At 35.3% G+C, this 13,861-nt stretch overlaps 2 protein-coding genes across 2 annotated transcripts; one reads left to right on the top strand and one right to left on the bottom strand.

Moving 5' to 3' along the window:
- Positions 1 to 614: 614 nt before the first annotated feature.
- LOC112022676 (uncharacterized) lies at positions 615 to 6,211 on the top strand. The gene is made up of 9 exons (XM_024055286.2): positions 615 to 983; positions 1,593 to 1,780; positions 2,569 to 2,747; positions 3,354 to 3,638; positions 3,734 to 3,792; positions 3,895 to 3,931; positions 4,044 to 4,115; positions 4,411 to 4,732; positions 5,607 to 6,211. The coding sequence occupies exons 1-9, from the start codon at positions 857 to 859 to the stop codon at positions 6,039 to 6,041; spliced, it is 1,704 nt and encodes a 567-aa protein (XP_023911054.2). The 5' UTR covers positions 615 to 856; the 3' UTR covers positions 6,042 to 6,211.
- A 2,660-nt stretch (positions 6,212 to 8,871) lies between these two features.
- On the bottom strand, positions 8,872 to 10,183 carry LOC112022666 (putative fasciclin-like arabinogalactan protein 20). Its single transcript, XM_065777798.1, has one exon. It carries the CDS (start codon positions 10,101 to 10,103, stop codon positions 9,105 to 9,107), a length of 999 nt encoding a protein of 332 aa, XP_065633870.1. The 5' UTR covers positions 10,104 to 10,183; the 3' UTR covers positions 8,872 to 9,104.
- Between the last annotated feature and the right edge of the window lie 3,678 nt (positions 10,184 to 13,861).

Raw genomic sequence — 13,861 nt, 5'->3', positions numbered from 1 at the left:
CTTAAAATGATAACTTAGAGCTATCTTTAAAAGTAGGATAAAAGATCAAAATATTGTCCCTTTTTAACACGCGTTATGTTCGTGTCATGTTTGTACTGTGTTCACTAGTGTAATACAACTCACACTAACAAAATGCAAACAACTTTATTATGTATAAGCACAACAAACCATACAACCAATTAATAAAAAAAATTGTGAAAAATTTCTGAGCCTTTAACTAATTATTTTGTGCTTTTTAAGTAATTGATATACTAATATGATACTCAAAACCAAAAGTGAAGAAAAAGTAACAAAAAAACAAACAAAGAAAAAGCAGAGAACGACAAAAGAACAAACTGGTATCAAGCAAAGCCAAAATAAATAAGCAAAAAGAGAAAAAAATAAAAGATAAAAAATTTGTTTATGCTTTACTTAATTCAGTCACTCATCAACAGTGAAAAGAAAAATAGATTATAAAAAACAAAAAAAGCAAAGCAAATCAAAGAAAGTTGATTAGCTTAAGCAAAAAAAAAAAAATCATACTTTATTAAAAACAAATCACACCCGCCTTTTTCGTTTCTTCTCCTTAATCACCGTCACTGCCCCCACCATGTGACTCTTTCACATTCACACACACTCTCTATCTTTATGGTTTTAGCTCCAACAAGTCTCTTTCCTATAAAATCTCTCATTTCATTTTTGCTTCATCATCAGAAACTATAGGAGGAGGAGAGAAAAAAATGGTGATCAGACTGTAAAAGTTTGAGTCTTTCTTTGATTTTTTGGTCGAACCCAGATCTTGGAAATTGGGTTCGGTTTGTTTGCTATGGCTGCAGTGACGGACTGAGTGAGTGAGTGAGATATAAGAGGCTGGCAAATGAAGGCGTTTTTGGTTTCTGGGTTCCCTTCCTTCTTCTTCATTTTGGCTGCTGTCAGCTCAATTTCTGCTCAGGCTGTGACTTTGAGCAATGAGCCCCACCATGTTTCTGTCAAGTTCATTCTAGGTCCGTACGATTTATATGCATGTTAATTCGTTTATAGATATGTTGATTGTTCACATTTCTTGGTTCACTGATCAGAAAAGAGTAATGGGTTGGATAAAGTTTCATCTTTTAGTGTGTTTGTTTGGTTGCTGAGAAACCAGAGGGATATATAAATATGTTAATTGTTCTCATTTCTTGGTTCAATGATCGGAGAAGAGTAATGGGTTTGGTCTGAAAGTGTCATTTTTTGCGTCTTTTTGGTTGCTGAGAAACCTGAGGAAAGGGAAGGAAAATGAGATTGTGAATATCATGATGTAGCTTAATTTTGTTTTGAGTGTCAATAAATGGATTTCTTTAGCTGAATTAACAGTAAAACCTTTTTGTTGTATTGGGCAGTGTACAAGTTCTGGTATTTATTTTTCTTTTACTTTGCAAAATTTTGTTGTTGTTGTTTGGTTTCACTATTTTTCCACATTTTCCCAGCAGCTAAACGAGAGATGTGTTATATCTGTTATAAAGTCTTAAAGATTACGTTTTAGTCATTAATTTCTGTCGGTGCAGCTTAGGTGCTGTGTGATTTAGTTGTGAACTTTCTTAACTTTGTGTTTGTGTTTGCGATTGTGGGTGCAGGAGAGGAGAATTTGGGGCCATGGAAGAATGTAATCTCGGAGGCTGCACAGGCTCCAGGGCCTGCAAGTGATGATGCCACTCAGAGCACGCTTGTTTTGGCGGAAAACCGGACGAATAGGCCGGACATTCTTCACGGGCTTCGGCATTACCATGGCGGTTGGGACATCACCAATCGGCATTACTGGGCCGTAAGTGCTGCTTCCCTTTTTCACATTAATGTTTTTTTAGTTTGTTAGATTGATTGGTTTGGTTAAAATGTAATTGCAAGCAAGCTGATGGGTGGTTGATTTTTTTTTTTTACTGTTCTGTGTGTGTGTGAGAAATTGAGATCTAATTGATAAACTTGGAGAAAATATTTTCTGTGTTTTTTGATTTGTGGGAAAAAGAGAGAGCTTTTGATGAAAAATATGAACATCTTCAGAGAAATTAGTGAGGGATTAATATGTTTGCACTATGCCTAATTTTCTAGTATTATTTTTTTACATCAATCAGCTCATCCTTTGAATGAAAAGTTTCAGAATGAATCAAAGTTGTGGTCCTGTGGAAGCTTAACTAAGATTGTGGTTTATAAGAAGATAGCTTGGATCAAAACCCACCGGACATGTGTCTGCGCGCGTAACCTACGAATCAAAATAATAATAAATAAATTATAATTAAAAAAGAAAAAGAAAAATGAGTATAGCTTTGGGCTCAGGAAATGACGATCTTTTTTGTACCATGTCAAATTCCTGTTCCTGCTTAACAGAGCTTGATGTCTTGCGTGAAATGTATTTTAGCTTCTGGCGTTTGTTTTATTATTTCAGTGCTCAACTGGTGATTGATTCATCCAGTGCATTCTATCTTTTGTTCCCTTGTACTTTCAGTTGGTATTTTCTACATGATTGCATGCTGGACTGAGATGCTAAATAATTAATTATTTTGTTGTTGATATTCTAATAACATATATTCATCAGTATTTTAACCATTATATCTGCAGTCTGTTGGATTTACAGGTGCTCCTGGTTTCATTCTTGCTGTCCTATGGTTTATCTCTTTTGGCTTGGCTCTTGCGGCTCATCATTGCTGTGGATGGAGGATAAACATAAAAGGGAAAGGCTCACACCATTCACAAAGGATTTGTCTTATACTGCTTATACTCTTCACATGTGCTGCAGCGTAATATTCTGAATCTCAAATATTTTTTAATAGTTATTATCTTTGTAATTGGAGGTTTTGTTTGTTTGTTTGTTTGTTTTAACTCTAATACTTTAGCAGTTAGAGTTCTTTCTTTACCTTATTAGTATAAATCTACATGTGCTGTCCTTTTATTCCAATCATTTGAAAACTTCTTCAACTTGATTCTATGTTTGAAGTTGAATAGAATTACATTTTTCTTATGTTTATGTAGAGGTGATTAAAGTTAACAAATATTTTGTCAGCTGAGAAAGTAATTTTATCATTCTGTGTTTCACCTTGAACCATTTTATGAGCTACCTCCATGTCAGAGGTTGTCATTTCCAAATAAATACGTTTCTGCACCTTGTGCTAAATGCCATGCCTTTGCTTTGTTATAACTAGATATTTTCATCACGCGTTGAGTTAAACAAAAAAAAAAAAATGCAATGCTTCCTAGTTTCATTTCCCTCTTGGGCTCAACGTTTCAACCCATTTCTTGCATGCATGTCCTAGATTTAAAATGACAAATCATGTCTTCTGTAATCCCCAAATTGATGTTTCTTTTGTAACTTTTTGCTAATGTTTCCTGACCCTTTTGTCACACAGGATTGGATGTATCCTACTCTCGGTTGGGCAGGACAAATTTCACGGTGAAGTGCTGCATACACTGAATTACGTTGTTAACCAGTCAGATTATACCGTGGGGATCCTAAGAAATGTCACTCAATATCTCTCCCTAGCAAAAACTATTAGTGTGGCCCAGGTGTTCCTTCCTTCTGATGCCATGGATGATATTGACAAGTTGATCATGGATCTTAATACCGCAGCAAATACGCTGACAGAGAAGACAAGCCAAAATTCAGTCAAAATAAAGAAAGTCATCAATGCTGTGTATGTATATGCTAGCCTTTTTAGTACTATCTATATCTAGAATTCTTTTTAACACTCATGATGTTCATTGGTTCATATTCACTTCATTGTTGCAGGCGTTCTGCTTTGATAACTGTGGCAGCAGTAATGCTTCTTCTGGCTCTGATTGGTCTTAGTACGTATTGCTGAAATGATCCTAATTGATGATATCTTTTATTATTTTTCTCATATACTAGACTTTTTCCTCTTTGTGACTTACTGATTTTTGTTATTGCAGTCCTGTCTATCCTTGGGCACAAACATGCAATCCACATGTAAGTTGTCTTTGCATTTGGTGGACATGTGCCACATCCAATATTATTTGTACTTTCAACATGCTGGATGCTTTTCATATTTGTATTTGACACCACCAACATAATGTTGCAGATTCATAATAAGTGGATGGTTGCTTGTTGCAATTACATTTGTCCTGTGTGGAGTTTTCGTAATCCTCAACAAGTAAGAAATCTGATTTTGATCAGATACATCTCTGTTAAATTTTATATATGTATTTGCTTATCTACGTGAATTGAAAACTTAATATTTTATCACCAATTTTCCTTCACATGTGATGTTCACAAAATAAGAGCCTAATTATGATGTAGCATTTTTACCTTTGAAAGTTCTGCTTCATCCACTGCTGCCTTTTGTTATAATTAGAACTAAAAGCTACCTATCAAAAAAATAATTAGAACAGAAAGCAAAACATCCTTTAAAGCCATTACTGATAGAAGTCTATTTCTTGAAATTTCAGTACAGTTTCTGATACCTGCATGGCCATGGAGGAATGGGTAGAATATCCCCATGCAGAAACAGCTCTTAGCAACGTCCTTCCATGTGTTGACCATAGGACAACAAACCAGACACTTGTGCAGAGCAAAAAAATTGTCACTCAAATTGTAAATGTCGTCAATGAATTTATCTATACCTATGCTGATACTTATCCCTCCAAGGAAAGTCCATACTATTATAATCAGTCGGGTCCTATGATGCCGCCACTCTGTTATCCATATGACTCACAGCTGCAAGATCGCCAGTGTGAGTCTCGAGAGGTGTCTGTGGCAAATGCTTCGGAGGTATGTTTTATCAATTTTAATTATTTGGTACCTTTTTTGTTATGGAAATCTGCTTGCTTAAATATGTTACTGGAAACTACCAAATTATTGAATCAAAGCAGTAAAACTCTATCAGAAATGACTTAAGATCCTTTGATGTGCCAAGTTATACAATATAATTGAAGAAAATTGATACATTCGAGCCACAGCTGGAAACATCAGGTGGTTCATACATAATTTTGACTTGAATTTCACCTCATATAATATTTTGAAGTTTTATGTTGAGGAAAAATTTATCATAGATAATAAATCTAATATACAATCCTTAACCATCTAAATAGCTGTTTTAAGGTTGTCTTAAAATCTTATCTATAAGTGCCCATTAGTGTGAGCTTAAACATATATCAAAGATTTCATGAAAGAGAATATGGTAGTTAGTTTTAGGCAATGGAAGAGAATATGATAGTAAAGGATTTAATAAAAGTGAGTTTGACGTACCCCATACAGCTGTGGATATATGTGACGTGCTTTCTGCTTGAAATGGAGTATTCATGTCGCACATGTGCCCAAATGGTGTGATTAGTGGAAGGAAGAGATAAACACATTCAGTCCCCACGTGAAGGTGATAACTTTCATAAGCTGCTATGTTACAAAAAGACTTCATTCCTACAATTAAAAAACCTTGCCTATGTGCTATGGCTAAAGGAGCAGAAAATTAAAGCCGTCTAAATTACTTAATATTGCAGCATAATGGCTTCCCATATATAAACTCTCAATAGAGCATTAGTTTGTGCAAGGTGGAATGTAGATGAGAGAGTAAATGCTATGAAGTTTGCACCAGTGTGCAACTGAGATTTGATTAAGACATCTTATTCGGTTATCTAAAATTTTGCAGGTTTGGCAGAACTACACATGTAAAGTTTCAGCATCTGGCCTGTGTTCCACCGTTGGGAGGGTGACACCGGACATCTATGCACAGCTGGTGGCTGCAGTAAATGAGAGCTATGCACTTGAGCACTACACTCCGCCTTTACTTAGTCTCCAGGATTGCAATTTTGTCCGGGACACATTCAAAAATATCACCTCAAGTTACTGTCCACCATTAAGCCAATATCTCAAGATAGTGAATGCAGGATTGGGAATGATTTCAGTTGGAGTCTTGCTCTGTCTTGTTCTTTGGATACTCTATGCAAACCGCCCCCAAAGGGAGGAAGAGTTTGTGAAACTATCCTTGCCAATAAAAGGCAGCATGAGTTACAAGAACCGTTTTAGCAATAATAGCATCAAGAATGATGTACCAATTTCGAATTCCCCATCAGGTGAAGCGTAAACTGTATAATAGAAAATCAGTATTGTAGTTAGGTCCATATCTTGAGCTTTCGTATACCCCTATTAGGGGAAGAAACCAAAGCGGGGCGAAGCTCCATTTTGAGTTGAGGGCTAAAATTACAGTGTATTCCCTTATGTTATATATAGAGTTATAGCAAATCAATTGGTTGATATTGGGTGTTATTTCTGATCGTCTCCTGTGTAATTGTGATAGGAAGTAAGGTTGATCTCATGCGTACCAAAACTTGTTACGTTTTTCTGTCGCCTCACATCCACTAGTATACATTATAGAGTATGGAACCTTTTTCTAAAATGGTGGCTATATAAAAACTCTCCCTTTATATGCATTAGAGTATGAAACTTTTTCAACTATGGTGGCTAATGGCTATATACTAAACCCTTGAAGCATTGCCTATGTACACATTTTTAAAGTCTATTTTGTTTAGGTATAATTGTACTTTTGTCCAAATAAGGTTAATCCAAACCAACACGGGCAACACATGTAAATGGTTTAGAACGACAGTCATAAATCTGTTCCCCACTTTTGTGGATATTTTTTAAAGCCTATTTTGTTTAACCTCACAGCATGATCCTTCAAAGTCTATTTTCCCAGTCAACCACGGGTCGATTCTGACATATGAAATTGTTAGGAATTTGAAATCAGTAATACCTGTCATGACCTTTGCTTTGCCACATGCGCCAACATGATCTGGGTTAAGTAGTTTTGTTCTATTAGGATCAATCAAGCTATATTTGAGTACTTTTAGGGGTGGGAAATGGTAGTTGAAGATGGTGTTCAACCTGCTTGACCTGCTGCTGAAATGCAGCAGAGAAATAAGATTTGGCCCTGGTGAAAGTTGTTGAGTTTGCTTTTAATAATCTTCACTTCCCTCTTTTATTGTATATTGGTCACCATCTCAATCTACTCTCACGGGGATTATTAAGTCTGTAATTGACAAAATTGCCAATAAGCTTTAAAATGGTTCACTTGCATCCTCATCAACTGACACTCCAGGGTTGGCGCAGATAATGGTAGCAGTGATGTTAGAGTTGGTGGTTATGACCATCATTTTGTTTGTTTGACAGTGCAACATTTTTTCAATCGACTGACGAGATAGAATCCAGTTTAGAGCCCGCTTCTTTCGTCAATTAATCAGAGATTTATTTAATTACACTTTACAATTGCCATAAAAATGAAAATGTAAATTATGAAAGTACTAATCATGCATTAGTTTTGGCACCATGAAATCCCAGATAAGTTGTTATGCTCAGATAATGCCTTCTTTTAAATGGGGGCAATCACAGAGACAACTTTAGACTAAGAAGTGCAAAACTCAGATACAATGCTGCAGCGTTTCCATTACTGTGGAAGAAAAGGGAATAACCCATCTTTTAATAAGCCTTTGGCTTTACAAGTCTAACCCTAAAATGGAGTTAGCTTTTCTCCGGTCTTAATAATCAACACGGCAGTCTATTCAATTTTTGTAGAGTTGAAAGTAAAACCGATTCTTCACAAGTCCTCTTCCATGAAATCTGTACATCAGAATTCTCATCTTCTAGCTAACAAGCACAAGGTGACTGTTAAAAGTATTTCTCATTATGCAGCCTAGATAACAATAGTCATTTTTTTTTTATTATTATATAAGATGATGAACAAAACCTCTTCAATCTCCTAAAATAGACTATTATATACCTGCAATGCACCTACAACATAGGTACATTTATGCTCTTAACCTTCCACTGTGAATGATACTATTTATATTTCTATTCCAATAGCACTAGGAAGAGACTAATAATATATCAACAGCTTCTTATATATTATTTGGACTAAAGAATTACAAATCTAGTGGGGTTAGAAAGCATGGGAACTGATCTCTCTTCATCTTATTACCTAAGCATTAGAAGAAACCAAGTTTCTAGCATATCCTTGTTCAAATCAAGAATGCTTGCAAAGAATATTTAAAGCATTCAAAGACTTCAAACACCAGAAATAAGGCAAGTCCGCTTTGTGGAAAATGAATGTTAATTAAGTAAAAAGTGATAGATTAGAGAGAGCTTGACATTTAAGTGTGAGCTAAAGTATTAATTTCCATGTACACTTTCTATAAGGTCAATTTTCAGTTATGCTTGAACTTACAACACAGCAGTTGGACTCCTCATACTGCTCATGAGCTCCTATAATTTGCTAGGCTGAAGAATTTAAGATTTTTTTACCACCCAGAGAAAGCTATGCACAAGCTCAAAAAGGAAAATAAGGTGTTCTTTGGTTTGCAAACTATGAAGTCGTAAAAGGTTATGGTTGCCATTACATTATCGAAGATTTCCAACACTAATATACTGCCATTAATATCTTGAATGTTTACATTTCCATCCTATAATTTCTTAAATCAGTCGTCAGTAAGAGTACTAGGACAAAAAAAGAAAAATGCAGTAGCCCTCGTGCATTGTAGATCAACCTGAAAGCTAATTCTGGTTTGAAACCTTACCAAGATTAATGCCCTACTATTCAACAATTCAAGCTTGTCTTATGCTTGTGCAAGGTCTAGAGCTTGATTAGCAACAAACATTGAAAATATTTTAGTATAGTTCCAAGCCTCTTATTCCTCCCACATTTCTAACCACTAAAACTAATGGTACCAATTCTTTACACAGCAGATTCCTAACTTTTCTTCTCTATTGGATCAATTGCCATAAAAATTGTGTCATTCAACTAAGAAATCAGGCAATTCAGAACAAGGTCAGGAAGTTGATTAGCAGAAGACTTTAAAGCCTTTTAGTATAGCTCCAAGCCTCTTATTTCTCCCACATAATAAAAGTAACCACACCAAATCTTTATAACAAGTTCCTAACTTTCCTTCTTTATTGGCTCGTTGTTATCACTTGTCATTGAACTAAGAAAACGGGCAATTCAATACAATCATAGAAAGTAACATGCTAAGAGATACAGAATATCAGCAAATTCTAAGTGTTCAATTTGTTTCTTTAACCATACAGGTATATTCAAGAAAGTCATGGCAACAGAGATATTAACCAGAAAGCAGAAGCTAGCAAGAACATCAGGGCCTTAGAACTCGTAATCCGGTGTATAGTCTTCAATACTGCCTCTGAATTCATCTGTAGCTCCTGCAATTCCTTCTTGTTTTCCTTCCCATGGCACCGAAAGAACCTGGTGAAGGCCGTGAACCACAAGCCAGTCACTGATATACATGTTCGGATAGTAAACCGGCACGCCATTGAGCATCAATATGCCACCACCAGACCTAGTGATATTTATCGAAAACCCGCCCAAATGAGTCGGCAATGCAGCCCCGTCGTTGAATTTAACCAAATCAGTCCACAAAAGCCGGCATGGAACCACATGCCGGAGAAAGATTGACGAGTACTCGCTGAAATTGCCGAGCCTATTCCCCAAGACTTGATCAGTAGGAGCAAACACAGTCATCGTAGTACTCTTCTTGGTCTGAAGCACTTGCAAATCAAGAAACCCTGCCATTAACGAATACCCACTAGACCTCAAAGCCTCGCTAGCTTTGCCGAACGAATTAGTCCTCAAAAACCCACATCCAAAACTGGATTCTGGGGCTCGAACCTCGAAATCCGGGTCGAAAAACTCGTGGATTCCGTATATAATCAAGAACCCATCATCGAAAATTGGCAATGGGGTAATGTCGACATTGTTCAAAGACACGCGATGGTCGGACGGAGATGACGTGACTGTGAGCGAGTGGCCCTGAAACATGGTTGGGATTTCGGTGCCGTAAGGGAGAGATTTGAGGGTTTCGAGGGACATTGGGATAGGAGAGAAGTGGAATTGGAGGAGAGGGAGAGAGGGTTGGCCGGTGGCCATAAAGGCGGGGTCCGAGGGAGCGAAGATGGTGAGAGAATGAGAGTTTGGAAACAGGGTATCGGAGATGAGCTCGAGAGTCAGAGACATGGAGAGATAGCCTGTGTCTGCGAGGATCTCGGAGGCATCGAGAATCGTCTCGGAAGAGAGAGGGGAGGAGAGAGAGTATACAATGAGAGATATTAGGAGAGAGAGAGTGAAGAGGAGTGAAGAAGCCATTGATGGAGTTCTTTTTTTTTTTGGGTTACAGAGTAAAAACAGAGTGCTCTGTTTGTGAGTGGCAGTGGCATGAGATGTAAGTTTAGAGTGAAAAGAATAGGTTGTTTTGGCGGGAAGGAATTGACACGTGTCAGTGAGAGATAGGTTGGTGTGGGCGGGAATAGGGAGGTGGTTATTTTGGGGTTTGTTGAGCGGTTGGTATTTTAAAATGACTAATATGTCTCCCTAATGGGTCTTGGAGAATGAAAAATAGAGTTTCAATTTTTTTTGTATAAAAGAAATACAATTCGATATGATAAAGAATGAAAGATTTTAGTTTGAGAAAATTTAGAAGATGCTTATAAAATGTTTTTAGAAATTAAATGATTTTTATTAAAGTTTTTTATATTTCTAGTAAAAGTGATATCAAAACTTTTTTAATTAATAAATGTTTTAAGGACACCCGTTAACAAGACATTTTTAATTTTATAATCAGGTATTGTTGAAATCAAAGTCCAAGATGAATTTTTAAGTCAACTGATTATGTGACTGAGCTTAAAAGTAACAGCAAACATTTGATTCTAAACTAGAAGAATGTGGTTAATAGCAAGAGAATATGAAATAAAGTAATGTGAGTGGCAGGGGTTGATATTACTTTTTTTTTTTTTTGTTGAGAAAGAGGGTTGATAGTACTTAATACTAAAATAAATGAGTTTTGCTCATAATCTAATACAAAATTCTTATTTAATCCTCCCTCAGTTACTATACAGGCAAAATGGAGAAGCTCAATGGGTTTTCACTTAAAAAAATTCACCTCCGTTGTCCAATGCAACATCCACAATTAATTAATTTCACACCCAATGATTAAGGTCCATTGGGAATTTGTGCATAAATGCATGCATAAGCCATATTCTGAGTTTCCCAAAAATTTGTGAAGCTCAAAAGTCAAGCCATGCGTGCCTATATAAAGCAGCCAGAAATTACAAGCTAGTATTCATCCAAAGAAATAGATATCACAAACTATTCCAAAAAAGACATCACAAGCTTCCAAGACAATCAGTTCTTCACAATGTTCTGGTTCTTTTGCAAATGTGTCACTGTTCTCGCAATGGTTGTGGGTTTTATTTGTCAAGTGGCAGCACATTGGAATGCTAATTAATAATGAAGTTGTATTATTCGAATAAAGTGTTGCTTCTATGTTCTTGTTGTTTATTATGAGTAATAATGGCTTATAATGATAGCAATACTAATGAAAAAAAAGGAATAAAGGGTCTCTCATCGATGTAGTGGGTTTTTACTTTTTGTTGTCACTTGTGCTACAATTGTCATATTAAGTAATGAACTATTAGTTTTTGTGGTACTATTGTCTATTGGTATTTGTTTGGCTTTCCCCTTTTTCTTTTCTTATATAATATTGCAATTCCATACCAATAATGATGGCTCTTATTGGAATGCTAATTAATAATGAAGTTGTATTATTCGAATAAAGTGTTGCTTCTATGTTCTTGTTGTTTATTATGAGTAATAATGGCTTATAATGATAGCAATACTAATGAAAAAAAAGGAATAAAGGGTCTCTCATCGATGTAGTGGGTTTTTACTTTTTGTTGTCACTTGTGCTACAATTGTCATATTAAGTAATGAACTATTAGTTTTTGTGGTACTATTGTCTATTGGTATTTGTTTGGCTTTCCCCTTTTTCTTTTCTTATATAATATTGCAATTCCATACCAATAATGATGGCTCTCTCTTTATTATTGTTATTGTTTTCCTTTGCAAGAAATGGGGGAAAGAGGTTATCAACTTTAAAATGATAACCATGTATTGTACAGCCGCCTATGTTCATGGCCTACTAGTTAGGATTTTTGTGTGGGCTAGACCATAATTTCCAAGCCTTAAGGCGACAACAAGCATGACATTGCTCCTGTGAACATTTGTGAATCTCCCATGTGGATCCAATACCTCATGGATATGTATAAACCTCTCAATTGTTGAAGAGAAAAGTTTACTGATAGTGTAGATGTATTAATTTAGGAAATATTTTTAAAATCTTAAAAAAAAAACTCGATTTTGTTGATAACTTTTTATTTTTTTCAAAAAAATAATGTTAAATTTTCTCTAAAATTGTCTGCGCCTACAAACAGGACTCATTATTGAATTCTAATGTAGTAAGAGCTAATTATAGTAAAGCCCAATCTATAATCATTAAGACGGGTATATCCACTAAATTGAGCCATTGGCATGACTTTAGAACTCAAATTAATAGCACTATATTAGTTTTTTTAAGGGAAAAATAGCAGTATATTAGTTGGAAAGCTAAAAACCCTTTAACATTGAACATATCTTTTTTAACTTTTCAAGAACAAATTAAAGTAATTACAAATTTTCTAATATTACAAATAAAACTAGCAACTTCATAGTTAGAGACAGCGTAATTTAGCCTTTTATATATATAGTAATTTAGCTTTTGCATGGATGATAAACATAAGATTCACAGCTTACTGCCCAATAAGATTCACGATCAGGGATGTGCATCCATCCAATTTAGGACCAGCATCACAGTCTAATGCCCTATATGATATGGCACTGCTTCAAGGTTTTGGCTCTGTTTACAGTTGGGCTTACTGGTCCATGTATGCTCAAAGGTCACCCGGGTTATTTGCTTGTGGTTGATGCTGAATAGTTGAGGTACCAAAGACAATTTGATGCCACACGAAGTTCATGCAATATCCACATCAACATTTGTCTGACATTTTTGTTGATGTGAGATGCTGTCATCTTAATAAAGTTATTCAAAAATGGCTACTACTGCCTAGCTCAAACAAAATAGTCCAATCACGAGCAAGGGGTAGCGGCTAGGGTAGAAAATACTTTCTTTTTTTTTTTTTATTAATTTGGTTGGTACCGGGTTGTGAAGATTGTTTCTAACGTGGAAACTTTTTTTTTTTTAATTTTTTAATTAAAAACATACCACACCATTAAAAAAAATGCCAAGTTACAGTTCTTTTAGCTACATAAGTAACAGCACTAACGACAATTAGTAAAATGACTAATACAACTCAGTTTAAAACTTGATGAGTCAATTATGCTTGTTTTAAACTAAAGAGACCAGTTACGCACACAAGATAAACTTCAAAAACCAATAGTATAATTTCTCATAATTTTTTTTTATGGAGGTTTATATTATAGAATGATATGAACAGTGCAAATTTCGTCCGTCTTTGAGGTTAATTTTATTTGAAAGAGTTAATTTAAATACTAGAAGATGATGAATAAACTGTACACTTGACAGATCATGTCAAGTTATCAGATCAACACCCTAACTATTAAATTTAAAAAAAAAAAATTGAGACTATTTTTACCAACGTGTATGTACAAACGATAATATACACAATTTTCTCTTATTTATTTTAAAAAAATAAATCATATTTCCTCCTGTGAAATTATAGTATTAGTCAAAACTATGTATAGGTGTAGTACAGGATTGTGGCAATGGCTGAGGGCGCTATTGTTCAGTATGATTATAATGGAAGCAATTATATCTAAGAAACTATAAATCTTGTCCATTTGAAAGAAAAAAAAATCCTAAGTAATTGAAGATACAGCAAAAAGGGTCAGAAGCTCAATGGGCTTTTACAGTTTTACTTGAGATTTATTTTTTTGAGAACCAGTCCTTTGTCCCAATGCAACATCCATTAATTAATTTAACACCCCAATGATGAAGGTCCACTGGGAATTTGTGCATAAATGCATGCATAAGGCATATTAATAATTTCTGA

This window comes from Quercus suber, unplaced genomic scaffold, assembly GCF_002906115.3.
Source record: "Quercus suber isolate HL8 unplaced genomic scaffold, Cork oak 2.0 scaffold_164, whole genome shotgun sequence".
NCBI classification, from domain to species: domain Eukaryota; kingdom Viridiplantae; phylum Streptophyta; class Magnoliopsida; order Fagales; family Fagaceae; genus Quercus; species Quercus suber.
The sequence above is the reverse complement of the archived record's forward strand: the minus strand, read 5'-3'. Positions and strand labels throughout refer to the sequence as shown.

Excerpts from the sequence above, each read along its gene's own strand:
- LOC112022676 (XM_024055286.2), top strand. The coding sequence starts at position 857 with ATGAAGGCGTTTTTGGTTTCTGGGTTCCCTTCCTTCTTCTTCATTTTG. Across the intron at positions 984-1,592 it reads TTCTGTCAAGTTCATTCTAG|GAGAGGAGAATTTGGGGCCA; the intron begins GTCCGTACGATT and ends TTGTGGGTGCAG. Across the intron at positions 3,639-3,733 it reads AAGAAAGTCATCAATGCTGT|GCGTTCTGCTTTGATAACTG; the intron begins GTATGTATATGC and ends TCATTGTTGCAG.
- LOC112022666 (XM_065777798.1), bottom strand. The coding sequence starts at position 10,103 with ATGGCTTCTTCACTCCTCTTCACTCTCTCTCTCCTAATATCTCTCATT.